Below are 15,575 nucleotides of genomic sequence, written 5' to 3' on the forward strand. Positions count from 1 at the left end.
TAAGGAGCAATCTTTTTTATTTTTAATTATATTCAACACGGTAATTTCAATTCCCTGTTCTTTAAAACATATGCAGCTGAGCTGCTGAATAAACAAGTACAATATAGAGACTTCTTTGGAAAAAAAATACTCATGCGATATTGCACATTTAAGTTTTTCTGCATTTTTTTCTTCTTGTTTTTTTTTCTTGGCGATGCAACCATATAGAAAATACTTTTGTTATGTACAGATATGTTTGGGGAGGGGGAGTTCACAGATCAGGGCAGGTGGAGAGAGAGAGAGAAAATAAAAATAAAAATAAAAAGGGGTGGAGGAAGAAAAGAGAAAGGGGTGACATGGTAGAAAAGAAGGGACTTATTTATTTTGGCGGAGGAAATCTTGGCTCATGATAGCGCAGGAAAAAAACAACACACACACACACACAGACAGGATTTTCAGGGTAGTACTTTGGACCCGTTTCTCTTGGAATTACTTCTAGCCCTCAGTTTCACTTGGAAGTACTTCTAGCCCTCAGTTTTAACATTGAAAATATTTGATTGTGTGCGTGCAGGAAGAGGGATGGAGGAGAGCCATGTAAATGGACATCCCCCCCACCCCAATGCATCCTCTAGGAAAGCGGCGGCGGCAGAATCCAACAAACCGGAATACGAGAGGTCAAGGAGGCACAGGTCCTGGAAGAGGAGGAGGAGTGGAGGAGCTGGCAAATGGGACAATGACAAATGTGGACTTGTACGGCCAATGCTGTCCATTGCACAGCCCAGGGTTATAGACGTCTAGGAGATCCTCACAGCGGGACTGGGCGTTGGCAGAAGGCTGGGGGGAGGGGGGCACTGTCCAGACAGCGGGAAGGGGAATGAGACCGTTTCCCTGGGATTTGGCCACAGGTTCAGGCAAGGGAACACTAGAAGCATCCTTCAGAGCCAGGCTGGACGCTACAGGACGCTGGAGGTTCCGAGAAGGGACCAAGCCACACTCGCACCTGGAAAATCGAGATGCTGAGGGAAGCGAAGAACAGGAGCAGAGATCAAGACCCTCCCCATGTAGCCCCACCCCTGCAGCTGTCTCCCCCAACCCCAAGCTATGGCACTTAATAGCCTCTTCTTCACAGGCAATACTATCTCGGCTCCTAAATTAATGCCGCCGCAGAACTCTCCTATCCGTCTGGCTCCAGAGAGCCTCGTGGCAGCCAACCCCAAAAGACCATTAAAAAAACCCCCAACCGTTACCCACAATTCCCCGCTGATTAAACAGTGCTAAGGCGCTTCTCTCGCTCTCGTACATGCACATACACACACCCACACACCCAGGGCTACCACATCCCATTTTTAAACTCGTCTGCTCAAGTTCTGCGACTTCCAGGCCAGCTGCCAGCCTCGGCTCTAAAACCTGGCTGCCACCTTCAGCTCTGCTGCCCTCTTGGGAGAACTAACCGAATTGTCAAATGCACTGGTTTGTTTCGGCAGGATGTGAGGGGGTGCTTGGACCGAGTCCTGCCACCCTTTCCCTTACACAGCCTTGCGATAGCGGTCCTCCTGAGCTATGAGGCCAAAGCTGCGAGCAACACCGATGACCCAAGATATCCTGCCGGTTAACAGGGGACCCCCGTTAACTCGACTTTGCCCACAGCCTCAAAAAACTTCCCAACCTGTAAAGCAAACGCTTATTTGCCTGGTGTCAGGAGAACGACATCAAGGCCCCCTCGCTCCTCTTGAGCCCCCAGAAAGACTGGCTCCCGTCATTCCCTCTCCCTTTGTTCGTTAAAGGAAAAGCAACAAGCAAATAGCATCACTTTTAAAAGGAAGCCACAAAATAAATACTGTCTCTGGAGAGGAGGATGGGGGGGGGGGAAGAGGGGATGGGGAGGACATTGGGCTGGAGACATCACATCTGGTGAGAAAAACTTGGCCCCTCTGTGTAAAACAATGGATGATGGGTGTCTGATTGGCTGAGGCTCAGAATCCCCCACGTTTGGAGTGTTTTGAGTGGTGGAAGAGGGAGTTGGCCACCCCTATCCTTGTGTTATGTCTCCTGTTCCGATTGAGGATCTGGTACACAAGGAGGTGGGGTGCGGAATAAGGCCCCTGCATCTCCCCCCCCCGGGGGGGGGAGGAGTTGGGGGCAGTGGCAGCGGCGGTCACTTGGAGAGTTTGCTGATCACACGGATTAGAGCGGCGTTTTCGTCTTTGAGACGCTGGTTGTCTGCCTTCAAATCCGAAAGAGCCTGCAAGAGAGAAGACGAGTAAGACAAAACCTGCACCACCTGGTAAAATTCTTCACCCTCCCCGACCAAGCCACAGCTTCTCTCCGTCAAACTCCAGGATGAGACCTGCCGTCTGATCCAACCCGGTGGGAATTACCTTCAATTCTTCCTCGAGCTCTGCTGCTTTCCTCTCCAAAGCTCGGCGTTCCTGGAGGGAGAAGAGGGAAAGGTGAGGATAATGGGAAAGCGGCAGGGGAGCTCCAAGAATGTATTTAGGGAAAGCCAGTCCCTTCAGGGCAGAAGTGGGCTGACTTCACTCTTGTGTGTTCTAAAATGCCACCTATGTGTGTGCATATTTTTTATTTTTTAATATAAAACTTAACATATAAAACACATACATACACATTTACACATACACAACACACTACCTTATTTTCATAACATAAAACATACCTACATTACTCTATATAATACCTACCTATACTGTACATTCCTGCCAACCTAGCAGTTCGAAAACACATCAAAGTGCAAGCAGGGAAGGTAAACGGCATTTCCGTGCGCTGCTCTGGTTCGCCAGAAGCGGCTTAGTCATGCTGGCCACATGACCCGGAAGCTGTACGCCAGCTCCCTCGGCCAATAAAGCGAGATGAGCACCGCAACCCAAGAGTCGGTCACGACTGGACCTAATGGTCAGGGGTCCCTTTACCTTTATACTGTACATGTCAACATACCTACACACCTACCCCACACGGACACCCACCAAGTGACCTGACTTCCAGCCGTTCTTGTTACGCTACTTTATTTTTCCAACTAGCTTAAACGCATTTCATTATTTCTTTAATTTCTTCTATATTGACTTTACTCTCCTTTCACTCTAATCATTTTCTGGATTCACTCAATATCTGTTAGAAATTCTGCTTTTTCCACATATATTTTGATGTATTCCTTAAAGATAAACCACTCCTTATTCACTTTTTGTACTGTATCTCATCTTATCTTCCCTGTTAGTTTGGCAATATGGAAGTATTCCATCATTTCAGATAACCAGTCTGTTTTAGTTGGGACGCTGCTACTTTTCCAATTTTTTAAAATCAATAACCTTGCCGTCGTAGTTGCATACATAAATATTGGTCTGACCATTCTTTTTATTTCCTCTGACATGATACCTAGGAGAAAGGATTCTGGTTTTTTTCCCCAAATGAAAATCGAAACATCTTTTTCAGTTCATTATAGATATTTTCCCAGAATCCCACTCTCTCTTTGCACTCTCACCAAATATGTAGAAAGGTTCCTGCCCCATTGTTGCATCTCCAACAGACATCACTAGTTTTTACACATTTTTGCCAGCCTGACCGGGGTCAGGTACCATCTGTATTGTGTGTGTGTTAGCTTTACGAAGCTCTTTACAGGTTAGCAGTAACTAGCCTACTCTTAAGTGATCCTGAACATAACACTCTTGCTTAAGATCATAAGAAGCATCTGGCTGGGTAAGACCAAGGTTGACACACCAAAGCATACTTTGTAAGAATGTCAGGAACCCTGGGATACACCTGCATCTACCCAACCCCACTAAAGAACGAAAGGATAACCCCTCCGGGCCCACAGGGGGCAGCAGAGGGATTCACTCTAGTATCGTTTCCCTTCCTGTGACTATCAAAGAGCTGGGCTCGTTCCCAGGCTTCTCCAGCAGGAGGCATCAAATATGTCTTGCAATTCAGTTCGTTTGAAGCAGCAGAATCCTTAACACTCGGCAAGGGAAGAAAAAGAGAGGCAAAAATAGGTACTTACAAATCTCTCCAGCTCTAGGAGAGCCGGCCGCTCGGCGAAACGCTCTTGCCTCTGTGGGTGAACAACGAAACAAAACACACAATGTAAGGTACCCAACACAATGAAGCTCCCAACCTTTGAGGGGGAGAGGGGGCTTGTTTATCTGTTAAATCAGGCACCCCCAAACTCGGCCCTCCAGATTTTTTGGGACTACAATTCCCATCATCCCTGACCACTGGTCCTGTTAGCTAGGGATGATGGGAGTTGTAGTCTAAAACATCTGGAGGGCCGAGTTTGGGGATGCCTGTATTAAACGAAAATTCTACCGCCTTCAAAGACTGTGCTAAAAATGGGGGCGGGGGGCGGCACGGGATGAAGGAGCACATAAACTGCTTTCAGGAAACCAAAGGATTTAAATTTTACCTTCTGAAAATATCAGGTAATGCTACATTATTAATAATGATAATAATAACAACTTCCAAGTACTTGGCAACTATTTTTAATGATTTATATGGCATTTTACACACATTTTACTTACCAAGCTAAACTAAATTATATTAATTTAACTAAAATGTCTTTTGAATTACCAAGTCATGTTACAACTTTTTAGCACCCCTCACTGTTGGGATTTGAAAGCTGGAAAATGCAACAACGCTGTATCTCAATAGGTATGCATGGAAACCAGGTATCTATAAAACACACCACATCCATCTCAAAGCTGCCTGTTGCTCCTCATGTCCCCACCGTGTCCCAGCTGCCACCTAACCGAGAAGCTTCTGCTCTGCCCTGCTCCTCACCTGGGTCACTCTTTCCAGCTCCAGCTTGATCTGCGTCAGCTGTAGCTGTGCTTCTTGTAGCTGCTCCTTCAGTTTTTCATTCTCGATCACGAGATCTTCATACAGCTTAGGGTCAAACATACACACACGCAGATGGTAAAATAAACCAAATAAGGTACTGAGATCCCCATGAATCCCTTTCCCACCCATATCCCTTCAACCCAGGAGCCCCAACTTCCAAGCTGATATAGAACTTGTGCTCCTTCCTCCCTCCCGTTCCCTTTTCCTTGTGTGTCATGACGTTTTAAGAAATCTTAGTACTGATTTCTGTAAGTTGCTCCAAGACCCTTTTTGGATAGATGGCGGGGTGTACCGTATTTTTCGCTCTATAACACGCACCCGACCATAACACGCACGTAGTTTTTAGAGGAGGAAAATCCGTAGGCATGCCACCCGTAGGCATTCCCTCCATAACACGCACAGACATTTCCCCTTACTTTTTAGGAGGAAAAAAGTGAGTGTTATGATGCAAAAAATACGGTAAATGCCTGAAATGAAAACATAAACAAAACAACTAACTTTCTTGTAATAGTGATCAGGTTCCTCTTTGCAGCCCAAATTGCTGTTCTGTCTCTGGCAGCTGTACGGAGCTGTCCGGTTTGACAGGACGCTGTTTAGGTGTTCGCTGAAAAAGAAAAGGGGGACCAATATTATGGGAGGTCACCCGTAGGGTGGCTCTTCACACTGTGCAATCCAGGTGGGCAGTATATAATTTTAATAATGGTCTGAAAGTTAAGGCATGAGGATTGGGCACATCAGCAAAACCACGTGTCGTGTTTTGCATATTAAAACTATTGGATCTTGCACTATTTTGGGTTCACCGTTAAAAAAACCCCACCATCCTCTTGAGGCCAGCATTAATGTCTTTCTACAATATGAATTGGGATGCAGGTGGCACTGTGGGTTAAACCACAGAGCCTAGGACTTGCCGATCAGAAAGTCGGCGGTTTGAATCCCCGCAATGGGGTGAGCTCCCGTTGCTTGGTCCCTGCTCCTGCCAACCTAGCAGTTCAAAAGCACATCAAAGTACAAGTAGATAAATAGGTACCGCTCGGGCGGGAAGGTAAACGGCGCTTCTGTGCGCTGCTCTGGTTCGCCAGAAGCGGCTTAGTCATGCTGGCCACATGACCCGGAAGCTGTATGCCGGCTCCCTCAGCCAATAAAGCGAGATGAGCGCCGCAACCCCAGAGTCGATCACGACTGGACCTAATGGTCAGGGGTCCCTTTACCTTTACCTTACAATATGAATGGCATGAGTACTAAGAAGCATCAGCAGGCAGGCAGCAACTCGTGAGTCAACCTATCCCCTAAGCCCCTTCTCCACAACCCAGCTTGAAGTGCTGGATCCCAAAGAGGAATCTACCTGCCATGTCCTGATGGATCTTCATTGTTGACTTGCTCGCTGTCTTCATCATCCTCACCCTAAAGGGGGGGGGGGGGAGAAAAGTTGGGGGGGGGGTTAAGGTCTCCCCTAAATTGCCTGTGCAGACAACTTGGGTGCTTGTACAAGGCAGCTGCCACGTTCTCGACAACAGAACGGCACAGAGCCTCGTATAGATGGTCCCGAAACTCTGCCCTCCTTTCAGCGCAACAGCCCTGACTAAGTCCGCTGCCGCATTCACCTCCGAGTTCCCTCCCAGTCCGGAGACGACCCGTCGGCCTTTCCTGCGGTCCCTGATGGCGAGTCTGTTCCGTAGATCTGAATCTGCCTCTGAGCTGGTATCCTCGGCTTCTGAGACTGCAGCGCGGACAGAAAAAGACACGCAGCTGAGCTCTGGTCCTTGCGTGCCAATAGACTGAATATGTTACAATATCAGCAATGGAGCTCAGGAGAGATTGTGGAAGGTTTAAAAGAAAGTTGCGGTAGTACAGAAGTTCCTACAGGACCAAAGCTAAACATGCCAAATGAGGGAGTTGAAAAACAGAAAGGGAAAGAGGGCCGCAAAAGTTGTTACCTTTTCTGGGCTGCGAATTCACCACTAGCGGATTCACAGTATAAACCGAAGAACCTTCTGAACTCGGAAGCCGGAATCTCCTAGAAGAGTCCTGCATGAGGCAGCAGGGTTAGGATCAGGGGAAAAGCAAGAAGGGAGACAGATTACACATAGGCTGCACGCTGACGCAAGGGAACAGGGCAGCAATTTGCAGAGGGCCAAACGAAATGAGTGAAACAGACTGGGTGATGGGCAGCACCGCACCGTGAGATGTGCAAAAACACAGCAGGCTCTCACCCAACCCAGGGCAGATGAAGAACCCACACTATGCAGTCTGATGGATACAAATAACCCAGCACCTGTCATGAAGGTTGGAAGCGGATACCACACACAATGCCTGCCATGACCTAGCCTGATTTTACCTGTATTGGGAAGGTCTGTATCCTGAAAAGGCAGGTAACAATTCTAATCACCCAAGACCAGAGCAATAGCCTCGGAATCGATACACCTATCGTGGTTCCCTCTGAGCAAGCCAGAAGTTCCTCCACTGGCTTGGCTTCCACGCCTTCCACCCCACCAGAGCCCCTATGCCTCCTGCCATCTCTACCGTAGTCTCCTGGGACTGCTGCTCTCCATCTTTGTCATGCTTCTCGTCCTCCTTGTTTCGCTGCTCCGGGGCTGCTCTGGAGTCCCCAGCCCGGCCCATGGTCTTCTCAGCCTCCTTCAGATCCGTGAGGGTGACACCCTTGAAGTGAGAAGAGAAGGGAAGGCACATGAAAACCAGGCGCCAATCAGAGAACCACCCCGCCACCTAGAGGCTGATGCTGGCACAACACAGCAAGAGTTCCTTGCTAAGTCTCTGAGCTAGGCCAGACAAGCGCATTCCTTTATTCCCCTCTTCCGGTCTGCTTAGCGGTACCTCCACGCTTGAACCACCATGACCTGCACCAACACCTACCTGCGTGGAACGCCTGGACTGCCTCATGAGCCTCGAACGGGCCTTCCTCTGGGACTCCGACTCTTCATCCCGCACGGGCGTCTGGTACGACCTGGCAGAGGAACGGAGGGTTTGGGCACCATTTACAAGGCTTTCTCTTTGTGCCCCTTCCGGTGCTCCAAGGGGCCTCCCCTTTCTTACTTGCCAACTGCCTCAGAGCCTGCGCCCTGGCTGGTTGCTTCAGTAATGGGAAGGAAGCACTATGCAACCAGGCAGAGGGCCTTCTCGGTAGTGGCACCCACCCTGGGGAACGCCCTCTCATCAGATGTTAAGGAGATGGGTAAATTATATAACAGGAAACCTCTGAAGGCAGCCCTTTATAGGGAAGCTGTTTAAGGTTTAATGTTTTGCTATGTTTTTATATATGCTGGAAGCCACCCAGAATGGCTGGGGCAACCCAGTCAGATGGGTGGGGTGCAAATGGTATTATTACTACTACTACTACTACTACAGTCATACTTTGGATCCCAAACGCCTTGGTACCCGGATGTTTTGGCTCCCGAATGCTGCAAACCCAGAAGTGAGTGATCTGGTTTGTGAACCTTCTTTGGAAACCAAACATCCGAAACGGGTCCTGCAGCTTCCGATTGGCTGCAGGAGCTTCCTGCAGACAATCAGAAGCCACACTTTGGTCGAACGGATTTCGTTTTGACTTCCAAGGTACGACTGCAATGCTAGGCATGTCCCTTTGCCTACCCTGGTAGTTTCCTCCCAACCTTCTTGACTACGGCGTGGGAAAATACAAGCCTGCCCTCCCTCTGATGCCCTCTTCAGCCTGCCTAACTGGGCACAGAACGCTCTGAGACAGGTCAGATGCCTCGTAGATAAGCTCACTCCTAGCTTCTAGGAGCCACAAGGTGAGAGCAGAGTGCAGGGTGGGGACCAAAGGGGGACAAACTACCCCCGAAGGAGCATGACGTGTCCCCCACCAGAGATACTACCCCTCCCCTAACACCCCATGCACTGCTAGCACGTTTGCAAGAATCAGGGACTGGTATGGTTTCAAATTGGATGGGGGGCATGTGTTGAGATTCCTGTACTGCACGGGCTTGGACTAGATGACCCTCAGCCCCCTTTCAACTCTACGACAACCGAAGCAGCAAAAGCAGCTGGTGAGTAAGCACTGCTCCCCCCTACCCTGCCCCCCCGGGCACCAAGATGTGGCTGCCATTGTAACAGTGATGAAGAGTCAACAGAAAAGGAAAGATTATATAGAAACAAGAGAAGCAGCAGAGAACCGGCGGGTGCTGCATCAACAAGGAAACCCCACTCCTTCGGATACAGAGACGAGCCCATCTATTGTGACCCTGATTGCTTTCCGTAGTCTGCCTGCCCCGGGCCCCACCAACCCTCACCTTCGGCGGTCCCGGGGATCCATGCCAGAGCTGATGGCAGTGGAAGGAGGGGGCTGGTGTGGGGCAAGGGCTGTGTCTATCTTCATCTGAAGGCCACCTTCTAAGTTTCTGCGGGGAGGGAGGGAGGAGAGAAAGGAGAGAGGGAGAAAGAGAAAGAGAGACAGCACGCGGAAGAGAGTGTGTTCAGAGGAGGTCCCTGAAAAGGCCTTTCGCTTGCACTCCCAACAACCCCAGGGTTACCTAGAACTCCTGCTTTGACCCAGGGGTCTTCCAGACTTGTGAGTTAAGCCCCCACCCTTGGTACAGGCTCTTGCTTGTATGAGCCACAAACCACCTAGAATTGACCGCAGAGGCTTTTCCTCACTGGCTGGTCCTCCTTTGAAATTGCTATATACAGCATGCCTGATGCACAAATTATTTTTAATGTTAGTATTTTATTCGCCACCACTGCAGCAAGGCAAATCTTTAATTAATCCTGTCTTATGGGTAAGGGAAGACATAGCTACATTCCCAAAGCAACCCGACTTCTATTTAAAGATACTCAGTCTCAGAACTCCTCCTTCTATGCTGCCGCCCCCCCCTGCCAACCATTTGTGCTCAGTGATAAACTTTAGGAAGAGTGTTCTATGAAATAATTAAATAACCCAAGCACCCTTAAAATCCACTTCAGACCTTTTGTCACTTTGGACACTACTGTCAGCAGCCCCAAATTACAGGTGGTGAAAAAGAAATGAAAACAAGATACAGAAAAGGCAAGATAAGATACGTGCTGAAGACAGACAACAGAGTTCACATCCACTCAAGAAGCTGAGTACCCAAGGAACGCGACCCATGCTCTTAACCACCAGTAAGGTGAGTGGAGCTTGCAGGAAGGCCGGGCAGCAGAAATTCCGGGAGGCTCCCCTGCTCCCCCTCCTATCTGTCTTGATTCTACAAGTGAGCCTTGCTTCATACCACACTTCTCTCTCAGGTGAACCCAACTCCAGGCTCATCCCAGCTGACCTGGCAACGAGGCTTCCATGGTTTAATCTTATGTCTCCCAACCTAGAGCCCATCAGAGGTCTCTGAACTACAACTCCCATCATCCCCTGCTTCTTGCCACGCTGGCTGGGGCTGATGGGAGCAGGAAGCCCCATGACGTCCAAAGGCGACCCGGTTCAGGAAGGGATTACACATCGCTCCGGTCTCCAGAGCGCAGGGAGGAATACAAAGAGGAATGTGGCCTGTATTCCTCTTGCACTCCTCCAGAGTCAAGGGCGGAATGCCTTACTACCAACTCAGCTCGTTCCTTTTCATCACATTTCTTTCTAACGCCCAGGGTAGCATGTGAGGATGAAACAGAAGGGAGGATCCATCCCGTCTTGCAGCGAGCTTCACACCAGAGTGTCTCCCTGACAACGGTCAGTGCTACACGTTGGCTCGCCGCCGGTTGATTACTCACGCTCGCCTGGGATCCCGGTGGGGCTCCGTGTCTGGGAGGGCAAATATCCGCCGAGTCGGGGTCGGAGTTACGCGGGCCAGGCGTGGCTCTTTGCTCTGTAAAAAAGGGGGGGAAGAGGGAATGAGGGGGAATCCCTGTGTGCTGTTACTGCTAACACTGTGAATTCACGTTCTGCCCAAGAGGGGGAGCAGCTCAGAAGCCAGCTGGAGACCTGGGAAGCTTGGACTGTGCTTTTGGCCAGATTCCACAAGCTCTGGCTGTCTTAAGCGATGCTTCATGACTTTCTTGACGGATACCAGAGGCACTGCTCTACCAGAGAGCAGCGCTGAGCCCGATGCCTAACACGGCAGCGACGCTTACGAGTAGCAGTGGCCGAGACAAGAGAAAGGTCAAAGAAACAAGGGAGGGCAGAGGGCAGAGTTAAGAGGAAAACCACACCAAAGGACGGAATGGAAAAGGGCATTCCGGATAAGATTTTTATTGTCCCCAATTGACCCCGGTAGGGGGGATCCCTGCCCAAGGGAATTCCATCCCACAAAAACCCATGGCTCTCAAACTAAGCCCCACACGCCTACCCCGCCCCCCAAATGCAACAAGCTGTCTAGCAAGCAAGCAAGGTAATCAGCCACACCCTCTAATGGGCAGAGGCTCCTACCGCATCACCCGCTGGCTCAGAAGCTGTGCTCCTATTGGCTAACCCTGGGCCAATGGGGTTCTTGTTCCACTTCCGTAAGAGCTCCCGGATGTCTTGCTGCAGGTGTAACAGGCAGTGATGGGTTGGGGTCAGGAGGAGAGGGGAGGAAGGAGGGAGAGAGAAAGAAAGAGAAGAGGGCAAAGAAGAGGCTACACTCATGGCAGAACCCCACACACCTTGAAATCCCCTTCTGAGAAGCCACCCAACTGGAATGAGGGGTCCTGCATAACTGCAGGCTCTCTTCCCATAAGGCGGCTAATTCTTGAGATGGAAACTGGGGAGAAGGTGGGAAAAAAGCCTCCCCTCTTCTGGAACTCTCTGGCCTCCTTTCAATTCTGCCCTGGTGTTTAAGTTACAATACAAGGTGTGTTTGTCTGAGAAGCCGTATCTGTTTAAGACTCCAGAAATATTTAGGCTGGCCGAAGGAGACAAAAAAGGCATTCTGCACTTGTTCAGAGAAAACAGTCGCTCAGCTTACAGGTGCTCAGCCATTATGTGGGCGATCCCACAGCTAGTGCCTCTGAGCATGTGCAGAGGCTATTTCTGAAGCTGCCTGCAAGCCTTAAGAGTTAAACCAGAGCACTGGAAGAATCTATCTTTACCCACATCAAGGTTAATTCAAATGCTATGCCATGATATCCAAAAGAGGCAAAAGGTGAGCCAATGAGGCTGCTTTACAATGAGCCAAGACATTGGTCCTTCTCGTCCGTATCTTCTCCTCTCATTGGCAGAGACTTCCCAAGGCCTCGAGACAGAGGACTTTCCAAGCTCTGCTTCCCAAGATCCATTTATCCAAGCAGAGATGCTAAGAGAGTGAACTCTCCACACACAAACGCATATGCTCTACCACTGGGTTATGGCTTCTACTTATTTGCTTGCTTCCTATAACTTAATACTGCTTCTGTTAGGGTGTCCTGTGCAGAAGACTCCGCCTTCGGATGCCTGGAAGACCCACCTGCCCTCCTCCAGCTGTGGTTTCTCCAAAATGCTTTCAAGAATACCTGTGCAGCCCTAAGGGCTAGCAGCTTACTATTTTTAAACATTAAGAAAATGAACACCAAAAGCTAAATTCCAAGTGAGAGAAAGCAAATGGAATGCACACAAGCCTGCCTGTATCACAAGATGTTGCTAGGGATACGCAATGTACAAACAGAAATTCTCCTGTATGCACCTGTGTGTGCACTGAGGTGGTCGGCAGCTGCCCTGCTCTGGGTGCCCCCCCACCCCTGTCCTGATGATGAAATGTCCTCCCCAAACACCTGCCTGTTACATATTCTGCCATTTTTAGGCACCTGGGTAAGTCTTGTCGTGCTTCTGCCAGATGAGATACAATCCGAGACTGCTTGGTAATTTTCAGTTGCTGTCTACTGCACTGTTTTGTCTGTTGCTGGTTTCCTTCTTATCTCACTTGACACTGTTTTAAATCTAATCTCACCCTTCAAAGAAAAACAACCCAAACCATAAACTGCTTAGGAGGCCAATTGGTGGAAAGAAACAGAATGAATCTTAATTGCACCTAGCAGAGCCTTGAAGTGCTCCATCACTGCCTCATCATAGCAAAGATCCTTGCTTCTGCTCCAATCCAATGCTGCCAAGCTGAATTGAAATGCTGCCTCCCCCCAAGTTACTCACTCGGGTATTGCAACAGCACAGCTTACCTTTTCCTCCGTATCAAGCCTGGGGCTGGATGCCGACCGCTTGATGCCACTGGCCTCCTTGGCAGCCGCCTCCTCCTCCAGCTTTGCATCCTGCAGCACCCCAAAGCTGCTGGTCTTCCGTAGGCTCTGCTTCCAGATGGCGGGAGCTGCCGTGTCCTCTGGCTCCATGGTGCGGCTGGAGCCTCCAGAGAACTGTTGGGGTGGGAGTGGGAGGGGAGGAGAAAAGAGACAGAGGAAGTGGGGAGAAGAGGAAGGAAGGGGAGTCAGGATGGATGGAGGGAACTTGAGAAACTCGGGACAATGGAGTTAGGAGCGGACAAGCAGGGAATAACCAGGCAGGGCTATGTGGGGATCCTTCGCACAGAACCTGACAGCTCCTTGGACAGCAAGCAAGCAAGCACTGCGAGAGAACGGGGCTCTCAATTATCTAGAACAGGGTTTCCCAGACTTGGGCCTCCAGTTGTATTTGGACTACAATTCCCATCAGGGTGTAGCTAGCTGCTCCGGTACCTAGAGCGGTGGGGGGGGGGGTGAGCTGCCCAGGGGGGCAGTGTGGTGAGCTGTCCACGGAGTCCGCCTGGTGGACGCAAGCCCCACGTTGCCGTTTCGTGCAGTGCGGGGGCCCGAGTACCCCTCTTCCTACGCTGATTCCCATAATCCCTGACCACTGGTCCTGCTAGCTAGGGATGAATAGAGTTGTAGCCCCCCAAAAAGCTGAAGACCCAAGTTTGGGAAACTCTGATCTAGGAGAAGGACTAGGGTGGAGATGAAGGATGTTATGAGTCCTAAATCAAGAAAAGAGGGCTCAGCAGGGTGCAGACAAGAGCTGGGAGACCAGACCTCCTGATTTCCCTTGGGAAGGAAGCAACACCTATGCAACAGAGGCATGGCCAGAGTTTGGGGAGCTGTGCAGCCAACCAGGGGAGAGCCAGGCCTCCTGGGATTGTCTCTACAGGAAGACAGATTTAAAAGCAAGTGCCCAGCATTGATTTCCCCAAACAAGAGGCACTGCAGGGAAAGTCAAAACCGCCAACTCCCTGGAATCCTCAACTCAAAAAGATTTGCATGCTGCCAAGATTGCTGGGAGAAAGCCACCCTGCACATGCTCAAGAGACGTTTCGTTATTGCTTTGCATGTTCCAGGCCAAAGTCTTGGCATGGAAGTAGGTTAAAGGACTGGATTTTGGCTCCGCTGGGTGGATGCAGCTCTGTAGCTTTCCCACCACACTCACAAGAGAGATCTGGCCAGAACTGTGGAACACCTTCTGTTAAACAGACAAGCTATGGAGGCCTCTCTCCTCTGCATAATGACATTCTTGGGAGTGCTAACCAGCAACGCTTCACTCAAGGTTGCAACAAGGAAGGGTGTATATGGATATTTAGCATCAAAGTCCAACATGGCATGTGGGGCAGGGAGGGGGATGTGCAAGCGTCAGGGCTGCAACAAATGCCATGCCAGGGGCCACCCCCCACCTCCATGCACTTGGGGGGGCTCTCTCAAAATGAGGCTGCCCTGAGCTCCCCCTCCCTCCCTCCCACCCCCACTGGCGGCCCTTGCTGACTGGGCATTCCAAAGCAGAGCAGCCAAGGCTTTTAATGAGGAGGACCGTCAAGAGCCACATCATAATGCATCTGCCCCAGGGAATCTTGGAAAGCTTTCAGAGCAGAGTTCATGGCAGGTGAGCAGGCCTGGAAAGCTGCCTTGGCAGAACAGAGCATTGAAAGCTGGTCAGGAAGTTGCTGAGCTTTGAGAAGTTTGCATCGGCTTCCCTGCTGAGGAAGGCTTGGACCGCAGCCCTTTCAGTAACACATTCCGCATCGCCTCCCTTCGCAGGAAGCCTTTGGCTTGGTGGCCAGGCTTCCCCGTCCCACTCGGGCAGGATCAGGCCGAGCCGTGCTGCTATCTGTGTCCAGGTTCCCAGCAGCCTCGGCCCCAACCTAGTATTGCCCCCTGAGTAGCCCACTGGACTCCTGGTCCTCAAGCACAAGTCACAAGCAGCTCACTTTTAACCTCTACCTCTTTCTCTCTCTCCCCAAGTATCAGCAATCTTATATCTGCAGGGGGAACCCCCTTCTCCGTTGATAAAAATAAAATCCCACACCTGCACTCGTGGGAAACCACAAAGCACCGGCTGCCCCTGCTGCACACATCAGACTGAACACCCACCTAGCCCAGTTCCACTCAGTGGCCAAAAAGACACTTTCAGGTTTTTCGCTGGCATATTTTTAAAAGTCTCTGGTCATGCCAAGTACTCCCATTTCTAGCAAATGGATCTGCCTTAGGAAATACAAGAGGGACCTGCAAGAAAACGTTGCAGGGTTCGAACCCTCCTGTTCCAGGGTTCCAGCCAGCCTGTCAAGCCCCTTTCAAGGATACTCCAGTTCTTTCCCCCCAACTATGCCACCCCATCCCCCCACTGTCTGTCCTCATTTCATGCCCACTGTTGGGACAGTTTTAGCACCCGCCCCGCCACAGTTCCCCCGCATCCCAATAATTCTTTGAGGTTTCCCCTCCAGTCTCCCAATACCTCTCTCTTGTATGTACACGGGTTGGTGCTCTGAGAACGTGTTTGCTATATGTGGCAGTGGCTTGGACTGGAAAGTACTGAAGGCCCCTGCAAAAGCTGCCCAACCAGGAGTGGGGTGGGGAGAGGTTTGCCACGATAATCTGATTAAAGCCGCTCTCAAAACACA

At 50.3% G+C, this 15,575-nt stretch overlaps 1 protein-coding gene across 4 annotated transcripts in view; it reads right to left on the reverse strand.

The window, feature by feature from the left end:
* Nucleotides 1-15,575, reverse strand: part of PPP1R12C (protein phosphatase 1 regulatory subunit 12C) — a 39,959-nt gene continuing 24,384 nt past the window's right edge. The window contains exons 10-23 of one of the 4 annotated variants that reach the window (XM_083411572.1): nucleotides 12,883-13,074; nucleotides 11,186-11,281; nucleotides 10,531-10,625; nucleotides 9,090-9,197; nucleotides 7,696-7,786; nucleotides 7,345-7,482; nucleotides 6,759-6,849; nucleotides 6,426-6,541; nucleotides 6,167-6,225; nucleotides 5,323-5,428; nucleotides 4,765-4,869; nucleotides 3,989-4,039; nucleotides 2,358-2,408; nucleotides 1-2,221 (exon numbers count right to left, since the gene is read on the reverse strand). In XM_083411572.1, the coding sequence (XP_083267698.1) occupies nucleotides 2,135-2,221; nucleotides 2,358-2,408; nucleotides 3,989-4,039; nucleotides 4,765-4,869; nucleotides 5,323-5,428; nucleotides 6,167-6,225; nucleotides 6,426-6,541; nucleotides 6,759-6,849; nucleotides 7,345-7,482; nucleotides 7,696-7,786; nucleotides 9,090-9,197; nucleotides 10,531-10,625; nucleotides 11,186-11,281; nucleotides 12,883-13,074 (1,386 nt within the window). In that variant the 3' untranslated portion in view covers nucleotides 1-2,134. The remainder of the gene's footprint in view (nucleotides 2,222-2,357; nucleotides 2,409-3,988; nucleotides 4,040-4,764; nucleotides 4,870-5,322; nucleotides 5,429-6,166; nucleotides 6,226-6,425; nucleotides 6,542-6,758; nucleotides 6,850-7,344; nucleotides 7,483-7,695; nucleotides 7,787-9,089; nucleotides 9,198-10,530; nucleotides 10,626-11,185; nucleotides 11,282-12,882; nucleotides 13,075-15,575) is intronic. The other 3 variants (XM_083411573.1, XM_083411574.1, XM_083411575.1) reach the window with 3 other exon arrangements.

Source organism: Podarcis tiliguerta, assembly GCF_965153285.1.
Source record: "Podarcis tiliguerta genome assembly, chromosome: 13".
Classification (NCBI taxonomy): Eukaryota; Metazoa; Chordata; class Lepidosauria; order Squamata; family Lacertidae; genus Podarcis; species Podarcis tiliguerta.